This window comes from Phragmites australis, chromosome 14 (assembly GCF_958298935.1).
Source record: "Phragmites australis chromosome 14, lpPhrAust1.1, whole genome shotgun sequence".
In the NCBI taxonomy this organism is placed as follows: domain Eukaryota; kingdom Viridiplantae; phylum Streptophyta; class Magnoliopsida; order Poales; family Poaceae; genus Phragmites; species Phragmites australis.
The window spans coordinates 6840235-6855458 of NC_084934.1; the positions used below are offsets into that span (position 1 = coordinate 6840235).

A 15224-nucleotide genomic window follows, 5' to 3' on the forward strand; every position below is an offset into this window, starting at 1 on the left:
GATGACAACATGGCTGCATGGTGTGAGTGCTTGCGGGCACTCAGCTGTGCAGTCGCTCTGCTCTACTGCAGCAGCTGCTCTATGGACGCGTGCACTAGGGTGACGGCAGAGGTAGTGGTGGCTAGCAGAGCAAGGTGGTGGTGCATCTACAATGGTGGCTCAATGGCGGTGATGAAGAAAATGGGTGGCGGAAGATTTGGGGGCAAAGGGGAAAAAGGATGTTAAAGAGAGAGGGAGCACAGAGAGATGGGCAACTCAATGTCTCAATGAACAGGGCAGCGGCAAGGTGGCACCCACCTTAAATCGTGCGGCATGGTAGCTCTGCACCGACCATGCGCATGCGGTAGAAGCCAAAGTCGATCGGGCATCAAGCCTTGGCTTGCGTGCGCTGAGAGCAGAGAGAGGGAGAGAGAGCGGGAGAGAGGAGTGGGTGGTGAGAAAGTAGCAGTTCTTTGATGGCAAGGAAAATGGCGACGGCTTTTGGATAGCGTGACGACGTGCCTAGAGGAGGGAGAAGAGCGACGAGCACACGGGAAAGGCGTGCGGCTGGATGGCTAACACGTGGGCAGGTTGTCCTCGCATCGGTTGGACCAAGTGCGTGCTGGGCTGGCTTGCTGCACGTGCGTGGGTTGGGCAAATGCGCGCGGTGTTTGGCTGGGGAGGCGTTGCGGCCAGGCGCGCGGGGGGAGAAGTGGAGAGGTGAGCCAAGCCGACGGGCTTGTGGGCTAGTGCAGAAACAAAAGAGAAGGGAGGCGGCCCGAGAAGGATAAATGGATTCATTGATGGTGTTAAATTCAAATGGAAGCATTTGAATTTTGTTTTGAAATTGGGTTTTGGTTTGGCATAAATTCAAATAAGAGTAATTTGAATTATGATTTGGATTTGAAGTTCTAACTTTGGGAGAGGTTTGAATTCAAAAGATTTGAATTCAATTTGGATTTGAACGGAAAAAGAATCTAAGAAAATATTTGAATTTGAGAGACATTCAAATTCAAATCTCCACTCAAAGAACTATAAAAATAATTAAACCAAAATGCATAGGATTCTAATTATTACAGGGGGATAAATTATAAATTAATTTGATGATCTTTGGAATACTTAGCTAAAATAATATATTTGAATATATACATACATGTATATATATATATATATATTCAAATATATATTTCCTTGATTTTATGATGGTTTAAATAATTAAAAAAAATAAAATGAGTGAATTTTGATATACTCTAAATGTTAAAACTCGGGATGTTACAACAAAGGCACGTAGCCCACTCACGCATCAAGAGTACTCACACAAAAAAAACTAATCATTGAGACCAAACCATAGCAACCACAAGCCTCTGCTATTGGACACAAAATACCATGAGGCTGACATGACATCAAGGACTCGGGAGATGCAACAGTTTGAAGCAAGGTGGTTCAGTGAGGGGAATTTTGCTACTGAGGTTAGGAATGCATGGGAACATCACGTCAACTATGCAGGTGGAGTGCTGAACAAACTAGCAAGGGTCCATGCAGACCTCCATCCATGGGACAATCGGGTGCTTAAAAGCCCAAGAAAGATATTGCGGCAAGCCCAGAAGGACCTCGAGCAGACAATGAGAGGCCCAATGAACAATCAAAATGAAGAGCGTAAAAAAGAACTGGCAGCGTTGATTGAACGCTTACTAGAGCAGGAGGAAATATACTGGTAGCAAAGATCGGGAGCAAACTGGCTTAGAAGTGAGGACAAAAATGCATCTTATTTCCACAGCTTTGCGACTGCCAGAAAAAAGAAAATTTTTCATCAAGAAATTAAAGAATGATCAGGGAGACTGGGTTGAAGGTGTGGGTGCTCTAAACTCCATTGTTCTTAACTATTTTATCAACCTGTTTACGTCGAAGATTTTAGACACAGACCCTATAGTTCTGGAGAAGGTTTAGCCAAAAGTGAGTGCAGCGATGAATGATTTGTTGATGGCACCATTTACGGCTGATGATGTTAAAAAAAGCATATTTAAGTATTACAAACCTAAAAGCCCCTGGGCCTGATGAACTTCATGTATATTTTACAAGAAAATTTGGCATATTGTGGGAGAAGAGATAACGCAGGAAGTCCTCCATGCTATAAATAATTGCATGATCCCGAAAGGATGGAACAATACAACAGTTGTCTTAGGGCCTGTTTGGTAGAGCTTTCAGAGCAGCTTCTCGGCTAGAATCAGGGGGAGCTCTGCCAAATAGTAGCTTTCAGCTTTTAGCTCACTGAGTGGAATCCGTGGGAGTGATTCTCTGAAATGAACTAGAAGCTATGGAGCTGAAAAATGCAGTTTCCCCTTATTCACTTCTCGCACAAAATTACTTCCTCCATATAGTTTATTCTAGAGAATCACTTTCAGTCACAGAATCACTTCCCTCAGAGAATCACTCTCCGCAGAGAATTTAGATCAGGAAGAGCTCTACCAAATAGGCCCTTAATACTAAAGCTAGATGACCCAGAGCTAATTACACAATTCAGGCCGATCAGTATGTGTAATGTCATTTACAAGATTATCTCCAAATTGTTGTCATTTAGACTAAAACAGATTCTTCCGGAGGTAATTTCTCAAATCCAAAGTGCTTTTGTCCTGGGAAGACTTATTACGGATAATATCCTTGTTGCTTATGAATGGGCACACAATAAAGAATAAAAGAGCGGGGCAAACGGGCTTATGCGTAGTCAAATTGGACATGCAAAAAGGATATGACAGAGTTGAATGGGTTTTCTTGAGGAACATGATGCTTGGCTTTGGTGCTAAATGGGTAAATTTGATCATGGCGTGTGTTACCTCGGTAAAGTGCACAGTCAGATTTAATAACTAGGAGACAGATCAATTTGTGCCAACTAGAGGATTGAGATAGGGAGACCCTCTGTCCCTTAATCTATTTTTGCTCAGTGCGGGCTCTATCTAGTATGTTGTTGTTTGAAGAAGAAGTTGGTAGCATAGATGGGATAAGACTGGGCAGGAATGCACCATCAGTGTCTCACTTACTCTTTGCTGATGATTCTCTTATACTCATGAAGGCAGATTTGAATAATGCAACTTCCATACGACAAGTGTTGGATACTTACTGCGCAAATTCAGGACAATTGGTAAGTGTTGCAAAATCAAGCATCTTCTTTAGCCCAAATACATCTGTTGATATGAAAGTGGATATTTGCCAAGAATTGAATATTGATATGAAGGCCCTATCTGATAAGTACCTAGGCTTACCAGCCTTGGTGGGCACTGATAGGAGTGATTGTTTTATGCATATCCATGAGAGTGTGTCAAAAATTGGGTGGGATGGAAGGAGAAACAATTGTCGTTGGGAGGAAAAGAAATACTTTTGAAAGCTGTGGCTCAATCAATTCTCATGTTTGCAATGTCTATTTTTAAAATTCCAAAGGGAGTTTGTAAGAAGATAATGCATTCTATAGCCCAGTTTTGGTGGGGAGATGATGATAATGGTAGGAAACTGCATTGGTTCGCATGGTGGAAAATGTGTTTTCCAAAACAAAAGGAGGAGGAATGGATTTTCGAGATTTACACTCTTTTAATTTGGCGATGCTATCTAAGCAGGTATGGAGGCTAATTTCTAAACCAGAGTCACTTTGTGCTCGTGTCCTTCGATCAAAATACTATCCTCATGGTGATATTAGGCCGGAAGGGCTCTTCATTTACATGGCGAAGTATTGTCTCATGTATTCATACTTTCAAGAGGGGTCTTATTTGGAAAGTGGGCAATGGTAAAAAAAATTAATATTTTGAGTGATCTTTGGATTCCTTCGAGCCCAAACATATTGATCTCTACTCCTAGAACGGGAACTATTATTACTACAGTTAATGAGATAATTGTCCCAGAGATAGGTAAATGGGATGAAGACTTGCTTCATACTAGTTTCAACCTTATTGATGTTCACAGAATACTGCAGATACCCTTAAATTTCAATGCCTTTGAAGATTTTGTTGTATGGCACAACACAAAGTCTATACTGTTTAGTGTTAGGTTGGCATACCATTTGAAATGGAGACATCAATTCGGAGGAGATCAGATTGGCATGCGGAGCCCTGGCACATCGAGACCTACACCGGTTTGGAAAAAGCTATGGAAGTTGAAGGCTCCAAGCAATGTCACAATTTTCTGCTGGTGAGTACTACAAGGAGTCGTTCTTGTGATGGCAACGCTTGCTAACCACCACATTGGCACTAGTGGAGCTTGTCCACTCTGTACACATGGAGCAGAGGATCTCATGCATATGTTATTCAAATGTGAACATGCGGCTGCAATCTGGAGAGCTCTAAACATCGAAGATATTATCACTATGGCGATAGGGGTCGATCGTTCTAGCTCGGTTGTTCTTGAACACCTCTTATGCTTGCCGGACCAGATGATGCCAGGGGCGCCCCAATGCCACATGCAGCAGACAATTGCAGTGGCTTGTTGGTATATCTGGTGGATTAGAAGACAAAAAGTATAAGCTGAGCCTGTTCCTCCAATTTCTAAATGTGTGTTGTCCATCTTTGGTATCACAATTTCTAAAAGTCAGCCCTTTGTTGTACATATTAAACAATGGACCAAACCGCCATCGTCGTACGTCAAGGTGAATGTTGATGCCACATTCTTTAAAGAAGATGAAGCGGGGGCGAGTGGTGCTATTCTACGGGATTACACACCTAATTACATTGCTACATCGTTCACCTTTCTTCTACATGTTGCAACTGCAGCCATGGTAGAGGCGATAGCTATGAGAGATGGGTTGCTACTAGCAAATAGAATGGGATGTAATAGAGTTGTGACAGAGTCTGACTCGATGGAAATGACCTCTGCATGTGATGGCAATGACCAATGATGGAATGCTGCGGTGGCAGTCTTTTTTGATTGTGTAGAGGGAAAGTCAGATTTTTTACATTGTTCAAGAGATGTAAACATAGTTGCTCATGAAGTGGCAAGGTTTAGTTTCTTAAATAAGTTGTCTTGTAATTGGGATGATGATCCTCCTAGATTTCTTCTGAGGAAACTTGTGAACGATGTAATTTGTGTTTAATTATCAATAAACTCGTTGGATAGCTTTCCCTCAAAATAACTGGACAACCCATCAGTCTCATCCATGCGTGCACATGTGCACAAGCCAACCAAAAGCCACAGGATATGGCATGAGCGACACCTTGCTGTCACGTACAGGGCAGTCGGCTGTCAAGTGGGGCCATGCACTCAGGGACAAGTCTACAAAAAGGAAGCAAACATCGAGTGGCCAGCTCATAGATGAAATCAGAAGAACTCCTTCCTCCTCCGGACTTCTTCCTCCTCGGCTCTCTCTCTCTCTCTCTCTCTCTCTCTCTTTCTCTCTCTCTCTCTCTCTCTCTAATCCCAGTCCCCTGCTCTCTTTGATCCCAGTCCCCTACTCTCTATCCTTCCTAGTCTACTTGCTCTTCCCAGTCTTACTTCCTCTTCTTCCCATTTGTACCCAGACCATGTGATTTGTTGGTGTAGCGGTGAACTTCCGAATTGGGTTGATTCGAGTGTTCATGTGTGATTTGTGTGTTGTGATTCTCTAGGTCCATGACACTTGGTATCAGAGCCAACATCATCTTCGTAGTCATGGATACCGATCGAAGCTTCAGTAGAATGGTTCTTCATGTCCAGGTGAGACTCATGCTCTACCCGGTCACCACGGAGGTGCTCCAACGGGTGTTCAGCCCATTCGGCGCGTAGAAGGTTCAAGTAACTATGGTGTGCAATGGAAGCATATGGTGTGCAATGGAAGCATGGTGGAGGCCCTCGTCGTGTTCCAGTGGTTCTGCAACGTCGTGCGAGCTTGCGAAGCTCTCCATGATCACAACGGTTGCCGATTGAGCATCGTGTATGCGCCGCTTTTGACCCCAACGCTTACAACCACGACTTCGGTGCCTTCCTCCTCTGTAAAGCTGACTATCGCGACGGTTACAACGACACTGACTCCAGCGCAAGCACTGTCATTGGCCACGACGAAGACAGTAGCCACCGTTGTGTTTCACCTGCTTCAACGACCGTAGCAAGGGCCCAGGCCACTGAACTCGCTGTCGCTGCGCCACCCAGTGCATCGAGCACAGCGCCTAGTACGCTCGTGGATGAAATAGTGAGCGTCCGTGGCATGGGCGGCCATCGCATTCGTCGACGTCTACTCCATCTCCAACATCATCCACTGTTGCGGGTCATCTTCCATAGTGGCCTCATCAACACACCCACCGCCATCGAGCTCTCACTGTCTCCACTAACGCTGCCATGGGAAAAAGGCTCTGAAGAGCAGCTCGCAGCAATGCTGCTCTCTGATCAAAGGGGAGTTGAGAAGACTGCAGTGTCAGGTCGAGGGATGGGTATTGTCACGCTGGCAATGCTCGCAATGATGCACCAGTTGTTTCCACCACCGAGGAACAACAGCAACAAGACGCCCACCACTTGTTCGATAAAATGGGTGGTCGATGTCGTGGAGTGCGGTGACCTCGGTTGGGAGTGAGCGTAGTTAGGAGCAGAACTGTACGTCACCACTGGTCTCTCCGATGCGGGCAGCTTCCTATTCTGCGTGCCAGCTGCACTGCTCGCCTCACGCACCGCATCCGGTCTGGAACATGTGTTCCACACACCTACTAACTCATGTGTGTTGCTGAAGGTGATGTGTGGGGGTGAGATAGAGAAGGATGCGGTGCCCAACCTGATGTTGCGTGGCTTCAACATCACCGATCGCATCACGGTGCTTCTTGAGGAGGAGTGCCATGTCGTCTTCTTCCGCGCCATCACTGTTGAGCACCCATCGACCATGCTGGTTAGGTGTTCAATGTCATGCCACCACTGTGACTTCTACCTCTTCGTGGTCACCACCAAGTTCCACAGGACGACAACCTCTAACCGTTCGATGGAATGGCGCGACCACTACCCCGCACAAGCGTGTCATGTTCGATGGCCTCTGTCGCGATGACCCGCTCAACTAGTTGCAGTGTGCGTGTTTGCTGCACCAGCACATCATGGGTGCCCCTCACCACGACGACTTCTACGTGAAGATGTCGGCACTCGGCATGTCCGCTACTCCTCCGCCAACATCATCTTTGTGCTTAGCGGCCAGTGGTGTGCTGCAACGCGTGGCGTGGACGAGTGCCGCATCCTCTAGGACCTGCCTGAGGTGCTCCGCCAGGTACCACTGTTTCACCACATGGACCTTCTGGAGGAAGTAACTGATGATGCAAACCAAGAGGTAGTGCAATGTGATGGATTGGTCAAATATGGGGTTTCTATCGGCATGACGCGTTATCTAAAATCATAATCAAGTCTATCCATTGAATTAGGTCAGGAACATAATGTTTAGGTAGCAGTTTCTATAGGAGATGAATTGGATTTCGATTTTGAAGAAGAAGAAGAGGATGGCATTGGAGCAATTGCAGTTCCTACTGACCTGGGCACTCCCAAGTGTGGGTGCAGTCGGATCGGGTACCGACAGATATCGCTGATCCTATATCCTATCTCACTTTTTTCTCAGAGTCAAATCGGACACGGATAGTATTTAACAGTGTCGTACACGGATATCGATCATCTCATTTACTTCAGACCCCTTTGGGCGGTCGGATGGTCGGATAGATAGAAATTTTTCACTTCATTTGCATCTCCACACATCACATTAAACAGTATAGTGGTGTAATCAAAGTGAGCACAGCGATAGAGTGATTGATGAGATGTGAAAACAAGATTATTCAATATTATCTGTCTACATATATGTGATAATCTATCTATATATTATCATATTTTTAAGTGAAATCGTAATAGATTTTCTCGTAGCACCTAACATTCGGAAACTTTGGATATCATATCAAATACAGACGGATAGTGTCGGACACAGATATCAGTCACTCTATATTTGCTTAGAACCCCTTCGGACGGTCGGAAAATATCCATCGCATTTACACCCCTACTCCGAATAGTACATCTTCAACCATCTGGTCACCCCATGCTCTTGATACACTGGACGCGAGAGCTGTGAATGTCAGGTGTCACAAGTTTCATCGTGATATCGGCTGAGGGCAAACCGAATTTTGAGGAAGAAATGTCACGTACAGGGCATCCGGCTACCAAGTGGGGCCATGCACTTAGGGACAAGTCTAAAAAAAGAAGCAAATACCGAGTGGCCAGCTCATCGATGAAATCAGAACTCCTTCCTCCAGACTTCTTCCTCCCCGGCTCTCTCTCTGATCCCAGTCCCCCGCTCTCTCCCCTTCCCGGTCTACTTGCTCTTCCCAGTCTTACTTCCTCTTCTTCCCATTTATACCTGGACCGTGTGATCTGTTGGTGTAACAGTGAACTTCCGAATTGGGTTACTTCGAGTGTTGGTGTGTGATTTGTGTGCTGTGATTCCCTGGGTCCATGACACTGGCGGCCTCTGCCTGTACGAGCGGTGACCCAACAAACTGAGGCAGAGGGGCTGGTTGGGCAAGACGGCAGACCTGCTCAAGCCGCGGCAAACGACGCCTGCCGTGCCAAGATCCGACAGCCCTCGTATATAATTTCCCTTCCCATCTCTTAAGGCGCCGCACCTTACATGTGATCGGTGTCAGAAAGTCATGATGTGAAAGCTTCGGTGGAAATCATGTTCAGGAAGCAAAACATCTCTACATGCAAAATTATGAACTGATATTTTCTAGAGAAATTAGATTTAGTTTATTGTTTTTAACTACTTAAAAGTTAAAAGGACGCTCCGTCCAGGAGTCCACATTCACATGAGACACAAAGTTACTGTTACTTTCCAGAGGATGAGAACTGAAGGAATGACACGCCCAAATACTACCTACTAAAGCTACAAAAAGCGGCATTTGACTTAACTGTGCAGATGTTGGTGGGAATAACAATAATGTGCAGATGCAGAATATGCATAATCAGATCCAAAGATCTACGACAAAAGAAAAACAAAAGCATACATGTGGCAGAAAAGGGAGAAAACACCACACCACATGAATGTACTTTTGGTTGGCACCCCCAATAGTTTCACGAGCAAGTCAACCAAATCTCTAGTGTACAAATGGAATGATTAAAAACAGACTGAAAACAACCGGGAGCTACTGTAGTCATAAATGGGCAAGATAATACAGCATTCCTTTTTGTATACATATTCATCCGTATACAGATTTCCAGCTTATGTTGGAACACCTCTAAACATATGTGCCGCGATCACCACTGCACATCTCGTTGAAAAAAAAAATCAAAAGACCTAATACACGTAGAAATTGAACTAAAATCTGAAACCTTCACAAAATGTTTGTTGTATCCGCTCCTCTAGCACGTTGGTGCTCGTAAACAAACACCTCTCTGGTTAGCTAGAAACAAGTAACTGACCTGTATATTAAACTGAAATCACCAATTCACAGTCATGCACGTGAATGCCTAATAGAATGGGTGTTCCATCTATCCCCAGTCATATGTGTATATAATAATACTCTCCCTAGGAAGTGATGCCTGCAAAAGTACACAACAAATCATTGTTAGAAGGAAAAGTTTGATACCTGTCCTTTAATATATGTTTCAAGAACAAAAAGGAGCATGTATCTCAGGTCAAGGATTAATTAGTAAAGTATAACATCATAAAAAAGGTACTTGTGCAGTGCACCCAGACTTAATTCATTTAGAAACAAGACATAGATACAGTTTTCTGTTGATGCAACAAATTACAAATGTAATAATGTTCAAAAACGGACAATGCATCTGACCAAATGACCTATTCATGAGACGACAGCCCAGTGAGCATTTTGTCAAAACTAAAAGCCAAACAATACAGCTCTACAACACTAGTTGAGCTAGAACAAGATGACTCAAGTCTCATTGAATCAACTTTATGATCTTACTAGGCCCTCTTTTTTATGGAAAGAAAAAGATTTTGTAGGATCATGCTCCTTTGGTATCCTTCAATAATATTTACTTTGATGGCGTTTTTAGCCAGGTACAGAATTGGCTAAGCACATCAAAGTTCTCATTTTTTTTAATAGCAACAGATAGCAACAATATTAAATTCATTGAACCACAAAATAAAATTGACAAGTTTAAAACAATTAAATATAAGAAATGAAAATGCTATCAGAAATCCACAATAGGTTTTCAACACAAATGATCCAAAATTGTGCTCTAGGTGGAATAGAATATACTAAGTTGTCTAATAAATTGATGCTTCTTGCACTTAATATCTGCATCTTGATGAACAGTGGCCTCTATTATACAATAAAAATAATACTGGGTGTTTTACAGCTGCTAAGTAAACAGAAAAATATGATAGAAATATCCCACACAAAAAATCATCCGACCCACAATTTGGTGTGCTCTAATCATGAATAATTCCCACAATAAAATAAATATGTAAAAAAATCACACCTAACAGGAAAAATAATTGGCCCTCGATTCAGTGATCCCTAATTATGACTAACCCATACCCATTGGATGCCACTAAGGTACCTATTTAAACTCAAATGAAAGAATATAGAAATATAGAAACATCAACCATTAAGATATACTCAAGTAAATCTAACACGTTTCCCTTTTCCTCATGTGAAAAACAACCAAAAAAAAGAAAAGAAAAGAAAAGGAGCAGCATAATGGTTAGTTTGTCGCCTCATAGCCCAATACTGTGTAGCAGATCCTTCCTAGTCTCTGAGGTTCTTTTAATCAGAGCTTTGGTATTGTTGATACACAGACATCTGTAGGTAAATGCACATTCAGCTTGGACAGATATGCAGACTAGTATGAATTAAAGAGAATCAGCAAGGATCAGCCATAGCTCGACTGGTCTCTGGTTAACTCCTACTGGTTTTCTAATACAGACTAATGACAATAATTTACATGTGTAAGAAAATTATTGTATGGCGAGTGCTGTGGTTTTGCTTGATGTTCAACTACACGGTTTTACACATATATACACATACACGCACATATACATATAGTTTATCCCGGGAGTACATACTCCCGGCTTAATCCATAGTTGATCCCGTTATAACTGAAGTATATACTACTTTTTGAGATGTATATACTACTTCCTGATATGTATATACTATTTTTTGAGATGTATATACTTCTTTATAAATAAAATATTTTCTTCTAAGATGTATATACTTTTTAAGATGTACATACTCTTTTTTGGACACCCATTAGAGGGGTGTATGTACACCCAGGAGCGCGCACACGCACACACATATACGGCTAGTCTATTCTGCGCATATACGCACTATAGTTTACCACTGCACACACCCTCAGTTACAACTCAAAAAACTATCAGTTATAATCCGCTAGGTAGATCAGTTACAACCGCACGTCTATAAGTATATAATTGCAACACAAGAAGCTAACTAGTTACAATTAATATATATATATAAGGATTGGAGTTACGTTTTAGATTGTACTACAAGTACAATCGTGTTCCTTAGGTTGTACATCATTAGGCAAGGAATTCGTTAGAAGTTACATTCATCCATAAAGCAATTGCAACTCAATTTTTTTTTTTTTACGTTTGGTTGTAACTCTCTATCTCGTGGAGTGTAATTCTACTATTTTTTGGATTGTAACTGAGGGTGTGCACAAACATGAACTATAGTAAGCATACCTGCAGAATAGATTAATAGTGTGTGTGTGTGTGTGTACAGGACACATACTAAAAAATTCTAGATTACTTTCCATAATTGGATGATAGACCTTATGTCCATGCTACAATCTGCTGCTGATTAATTAATGATGCAACAATGGGTATTTAACATATCTAGACAAATGGTTTGCTCCCACTCACGAAATTGCCAATTCCCAAATGTATACATGATATTCCTCCGAAATGCCCATGACTTATCTCTCTTTTCCCGTGATCTTGTTTTTCCTCTTATTTGTTTTTACTCTATTGTTGTTCAGCACAGCGCTTCACATTCCTAACACTGTACTACACAATCAACTACAGGACTGTAGTACGGTACTACAAAACAAAGTTGTAGCAAAAGTTCAAAACAGTAAAACACAGTTTTCAGCAGGAAAAAGTTTGTCACAGAAAATCGCCAAGCACTATGTCCAATAATTGTTGAATATAGTTCAAATGAACAAGATTGCTGAAAACATCATACATGAATCACTTCCTTTGATTTACTTAGCACAATATTCACTGAAATAGCATGACAATATATCGAGGGAAATCTCAAGTCAATTGAAGGGATAATGCAAGTGTTACATATTGGATTTATTCATCATCACTCAAAGTTCTAGAAGCTTCCATAAGTTCATAGTGCTTCTAGTATATTTTAGGTGCACAGACAGTGTGCGGTTCAATGGTAAATGTGAGCGCAAATATGACATGTGACTTTCATAGTTTGATTACAATAGGGGCCTCCTATCAATCATGTAACTCAACTCAAGAAGCAGGAGAATACCCAAAAGAATTATATCTTGTTATATCACAACAACTACATGCGTATGACGAAAAACAACTAATTACACCTGAATAAGGAAATAGTACTATGACTAAAATCTACTATGATGCAGGATAAAAGTAAAAGGAATGACATCCTAATTTTTAAGATGTGTCAAAGCCTTTCATGGTCATATGGAATACAGGCCAATAATGTTATGATCGTAACAATAATCCATTGTCAGGTTCGAATACGCCATAGGATTTATGTCCAGAACCATATGATTTGTAGCTTTATTTGGTAGCGAACTAGCGATTGTAGAATATGTAGTTGAACATCACTTGGAACAAAGGGTATAAAACTCAAGCTTTAGTTAAACACAAACTAACAGAGTTCAGATAATATGTTTTTTTGGGTGGGGGGAGGGGACCTTGCATTGCTTATGGAATTTAGAGAGTTCCACAAGGAAGGACTGTTGTTTATGCCGCTGTATCAACAGGCTTAAGCACATGCCATGAAACTTTTTGACTGGAATAATAGACATTTGTTTCCCACCCATTGAGATAGCTAAATGATTATGCAACATATTTCTTTTATACAGAAAGGAAAATATATGCGTAGCTAATAGCAAAATGTTGAAACGGCAACTGACCTCTGCTTGGCTGATTATTGTAGCCGCCCATGTAACTTGCTGATATATCTGATTTAATATCTGGATCAACATTTCCAAGATCATGACCAAAAGGAGGGGTGTGAACTTCAGATGACGTGAACCTCCAGTTTGTGTCACCATAAATAGAGCTGCTACCATATGTATCTGGGTTGTTCACTTCATATGTATTGGTTGGTGCAGAAAACAGTTCGCCTATTGTACCAGTTGAATTGGTCCTCCCATAGGTGCCAGAAGGCAAACCAAAGTTATTATCTCCAGTTCCACGGCCAAGGTTCCCTGACCCAAGGCTTGAAATGCTACCCATCGCATGGGCAGAAGTGAGACCTCCCCAATTAATACTGTCACCAGTAATACTTCCTTGGCCCCCAATTCCAGTTGAAGCGAAAGCATTCATGTTTGTAGGGTTGCTCATGTAGTTTAAATTCCCATTACCCCAGACATTCCTTGACATTGAGCTCAGTATTGATCCTGAATCATCAGTAAGACCAAGATACCCAACAGGATTAGCTAATCTGTTTGAACTACCATTGTAGTACGAACCTATTTGCCGCCCATTGGAGCTATTGATGAAACCAGAGTTTGCACCAAAATTTGCACTTGTCCCACCTTCAATATTCATGCCCATTCCATAACCAGGGCCAAATGAAGTGAGCCCATTTCGTGCACCAGTAGGCAGACCAAACCTTCCATCCACCCTCATGCCATAACCTCCTACGGGGTTCGGGTTGTAACCATGGTTGAAGCCATTGAGGAAGCTATGAGCCCTGCTCATACCATAGTTCTGCCCTCCCACAGGTGAACGTGCGACAGGTCCAGGAGACTGCTCCTTTGGAACAGCCCTCTTGACCTCAACCATTTTACCATTCAGCTCATGGAAGCTCTTGTGCAGAGCCTTATCCACTGCGTCTTCTGAATCATAGGTGATGAAGCCAAAGCCCCTCGGCCTCTGCGTGTTGTGGTCGTACATCACAACCACATCGGTTATCACACCGAATTGCTCAAAATACCCTCTGAACTCAGCCTCGGTAACATTAGAGGGCAGACCTCCAACAAATATCTTTCTAGTACGGCCCGGTCCAGGTGACCCGATGCTGCTGCCATTGCTCTTGCTCACGATACTGTGGTCGTCCCTGGGAACAGCTTTCTTCGCCTCCACCTGAATCACAAACGGGCAATTCAGCTCAGCACAGTGAACAAAAACAACAGCTTTACGACAGAATTCCAACAAAAAGTGCACATTACTACATTAGCAGCCAGGAAAAAAAACGGCAAGGAGGAGTACAACGCAATTACCATGCGCCCGTCGATCATGTGCTTGTCCATGGTGACCCGCTCGGCGACCCCGGCGTCGGCGAAGACCACGAACCCGAACCCACGGGCGCGGCCGGTGCTGCGGTCCCGCATGATGACGGCCTCGGTGACCTCCCCGAACCGGGCGAAGTACTCGCGGAGGCGATCCTCGTCCGTCTCCCAGGAGATGCCGCCGACGAAGAGCTTCCCGGAGTAGTCCGCCGCCTCCATCGCTCCCCTCCTCTCCTCTCCTCTCCTCTCCTCTCCTCCCCCTGCAGCAATTCACATCCAGCTCATACCAGCCAGCCACGCAAAATGCGAACAAAACAACAACTTATCCACTCCGCTGGATCCGAGATGAAGGCAGCACCGCGATCGGCGGGAAAGCGGAAATACGCGCGCCCGCGCGAAGATCCGTACCAGATCCGGCCGTCCATGGAGCGGTTCGGCACCGATCGGCGCGACGCGGAGCCTCGCACATGCTGGAAGGGGATCGGGAGGCTTACCGGTCGGATGGCGGCGGCGGCGGCGAGGAGGGATCGGGGGCCGCGTCGCCGCTCTCCGGCGCTGGCTACTAAGATCTCGAGGCCGTGGGCATGGGAGGAAGAGGAGGGCGTGGTGGAGTGCGTGGTGGGGGGTGGGGAGGTTACTTGGCTTCGATGAAATCTGAGTGGGAGAGCGAGTGCTACCAGCTCGCGGTGTTTAAACGACGTTAATGACTTCGCTTTTTGCAACTTTTGCTGGTACCACCTCCATGTACACTTATTTTGGAGTGGCAGAAAAATTATATATATACTTTTATATTATTATAAGATATACGAGTTATGCTAGATCTGATCTATCTCCACCGTCCACTCGAATTGGAAGGGCTC

At 43.5% G+C, this 15224-nt stretch overlaps 1 protein-coding gene across 1 annotated transcript; it reads right to left on the bottom strand.

Annotated features, from left to right (window-relative positions):
- Positions 1-9033: 9033 nt before the first annotated feature.
- On the bottom strand, positions 9034-15041 carry LOC133890770 (heterogeneous nuclear ribonucleoprotein 1-like). Its single transcript, XM_062331304.1, has 4 exons — positions 14859-15041; positions 14356-14624; positions 13042-14218; positions 9034-9477 (listed from the first exon to the last, which is right to left on the bottom strand). Exons 2-4 carry the CDS (start codon positions 14581-14583, stop codon positions 9464-9466), a joined length of 1419 nt encoding a protein of 472 aa, XP_062187288.1. The 5' UTR covers positions 14584-14624; positions 14859-15041; the 3' UTR covers positions 9034-9463.
- Positions 15042-15224: the final 183 nt, after the last annotated feature.

Excerpts from the sequence above, each read along its gene's own strand:
- LOC133890770 (XM_062331304.1), bottom strand. The coding sequence starts at position 14,583 with ATGGAGGCGGCGGACTACTCCGGGAAGCTCTTCGTCGGCGGCATCTCC. Across the intron at positions 14,219-14,355 it reads ACATGATCGACGGGCGCATG|GTGGAGGCGAAGAAAGCTGT; the intron begins GTAATTGCGTTG and ends TTTGTGATTCAG.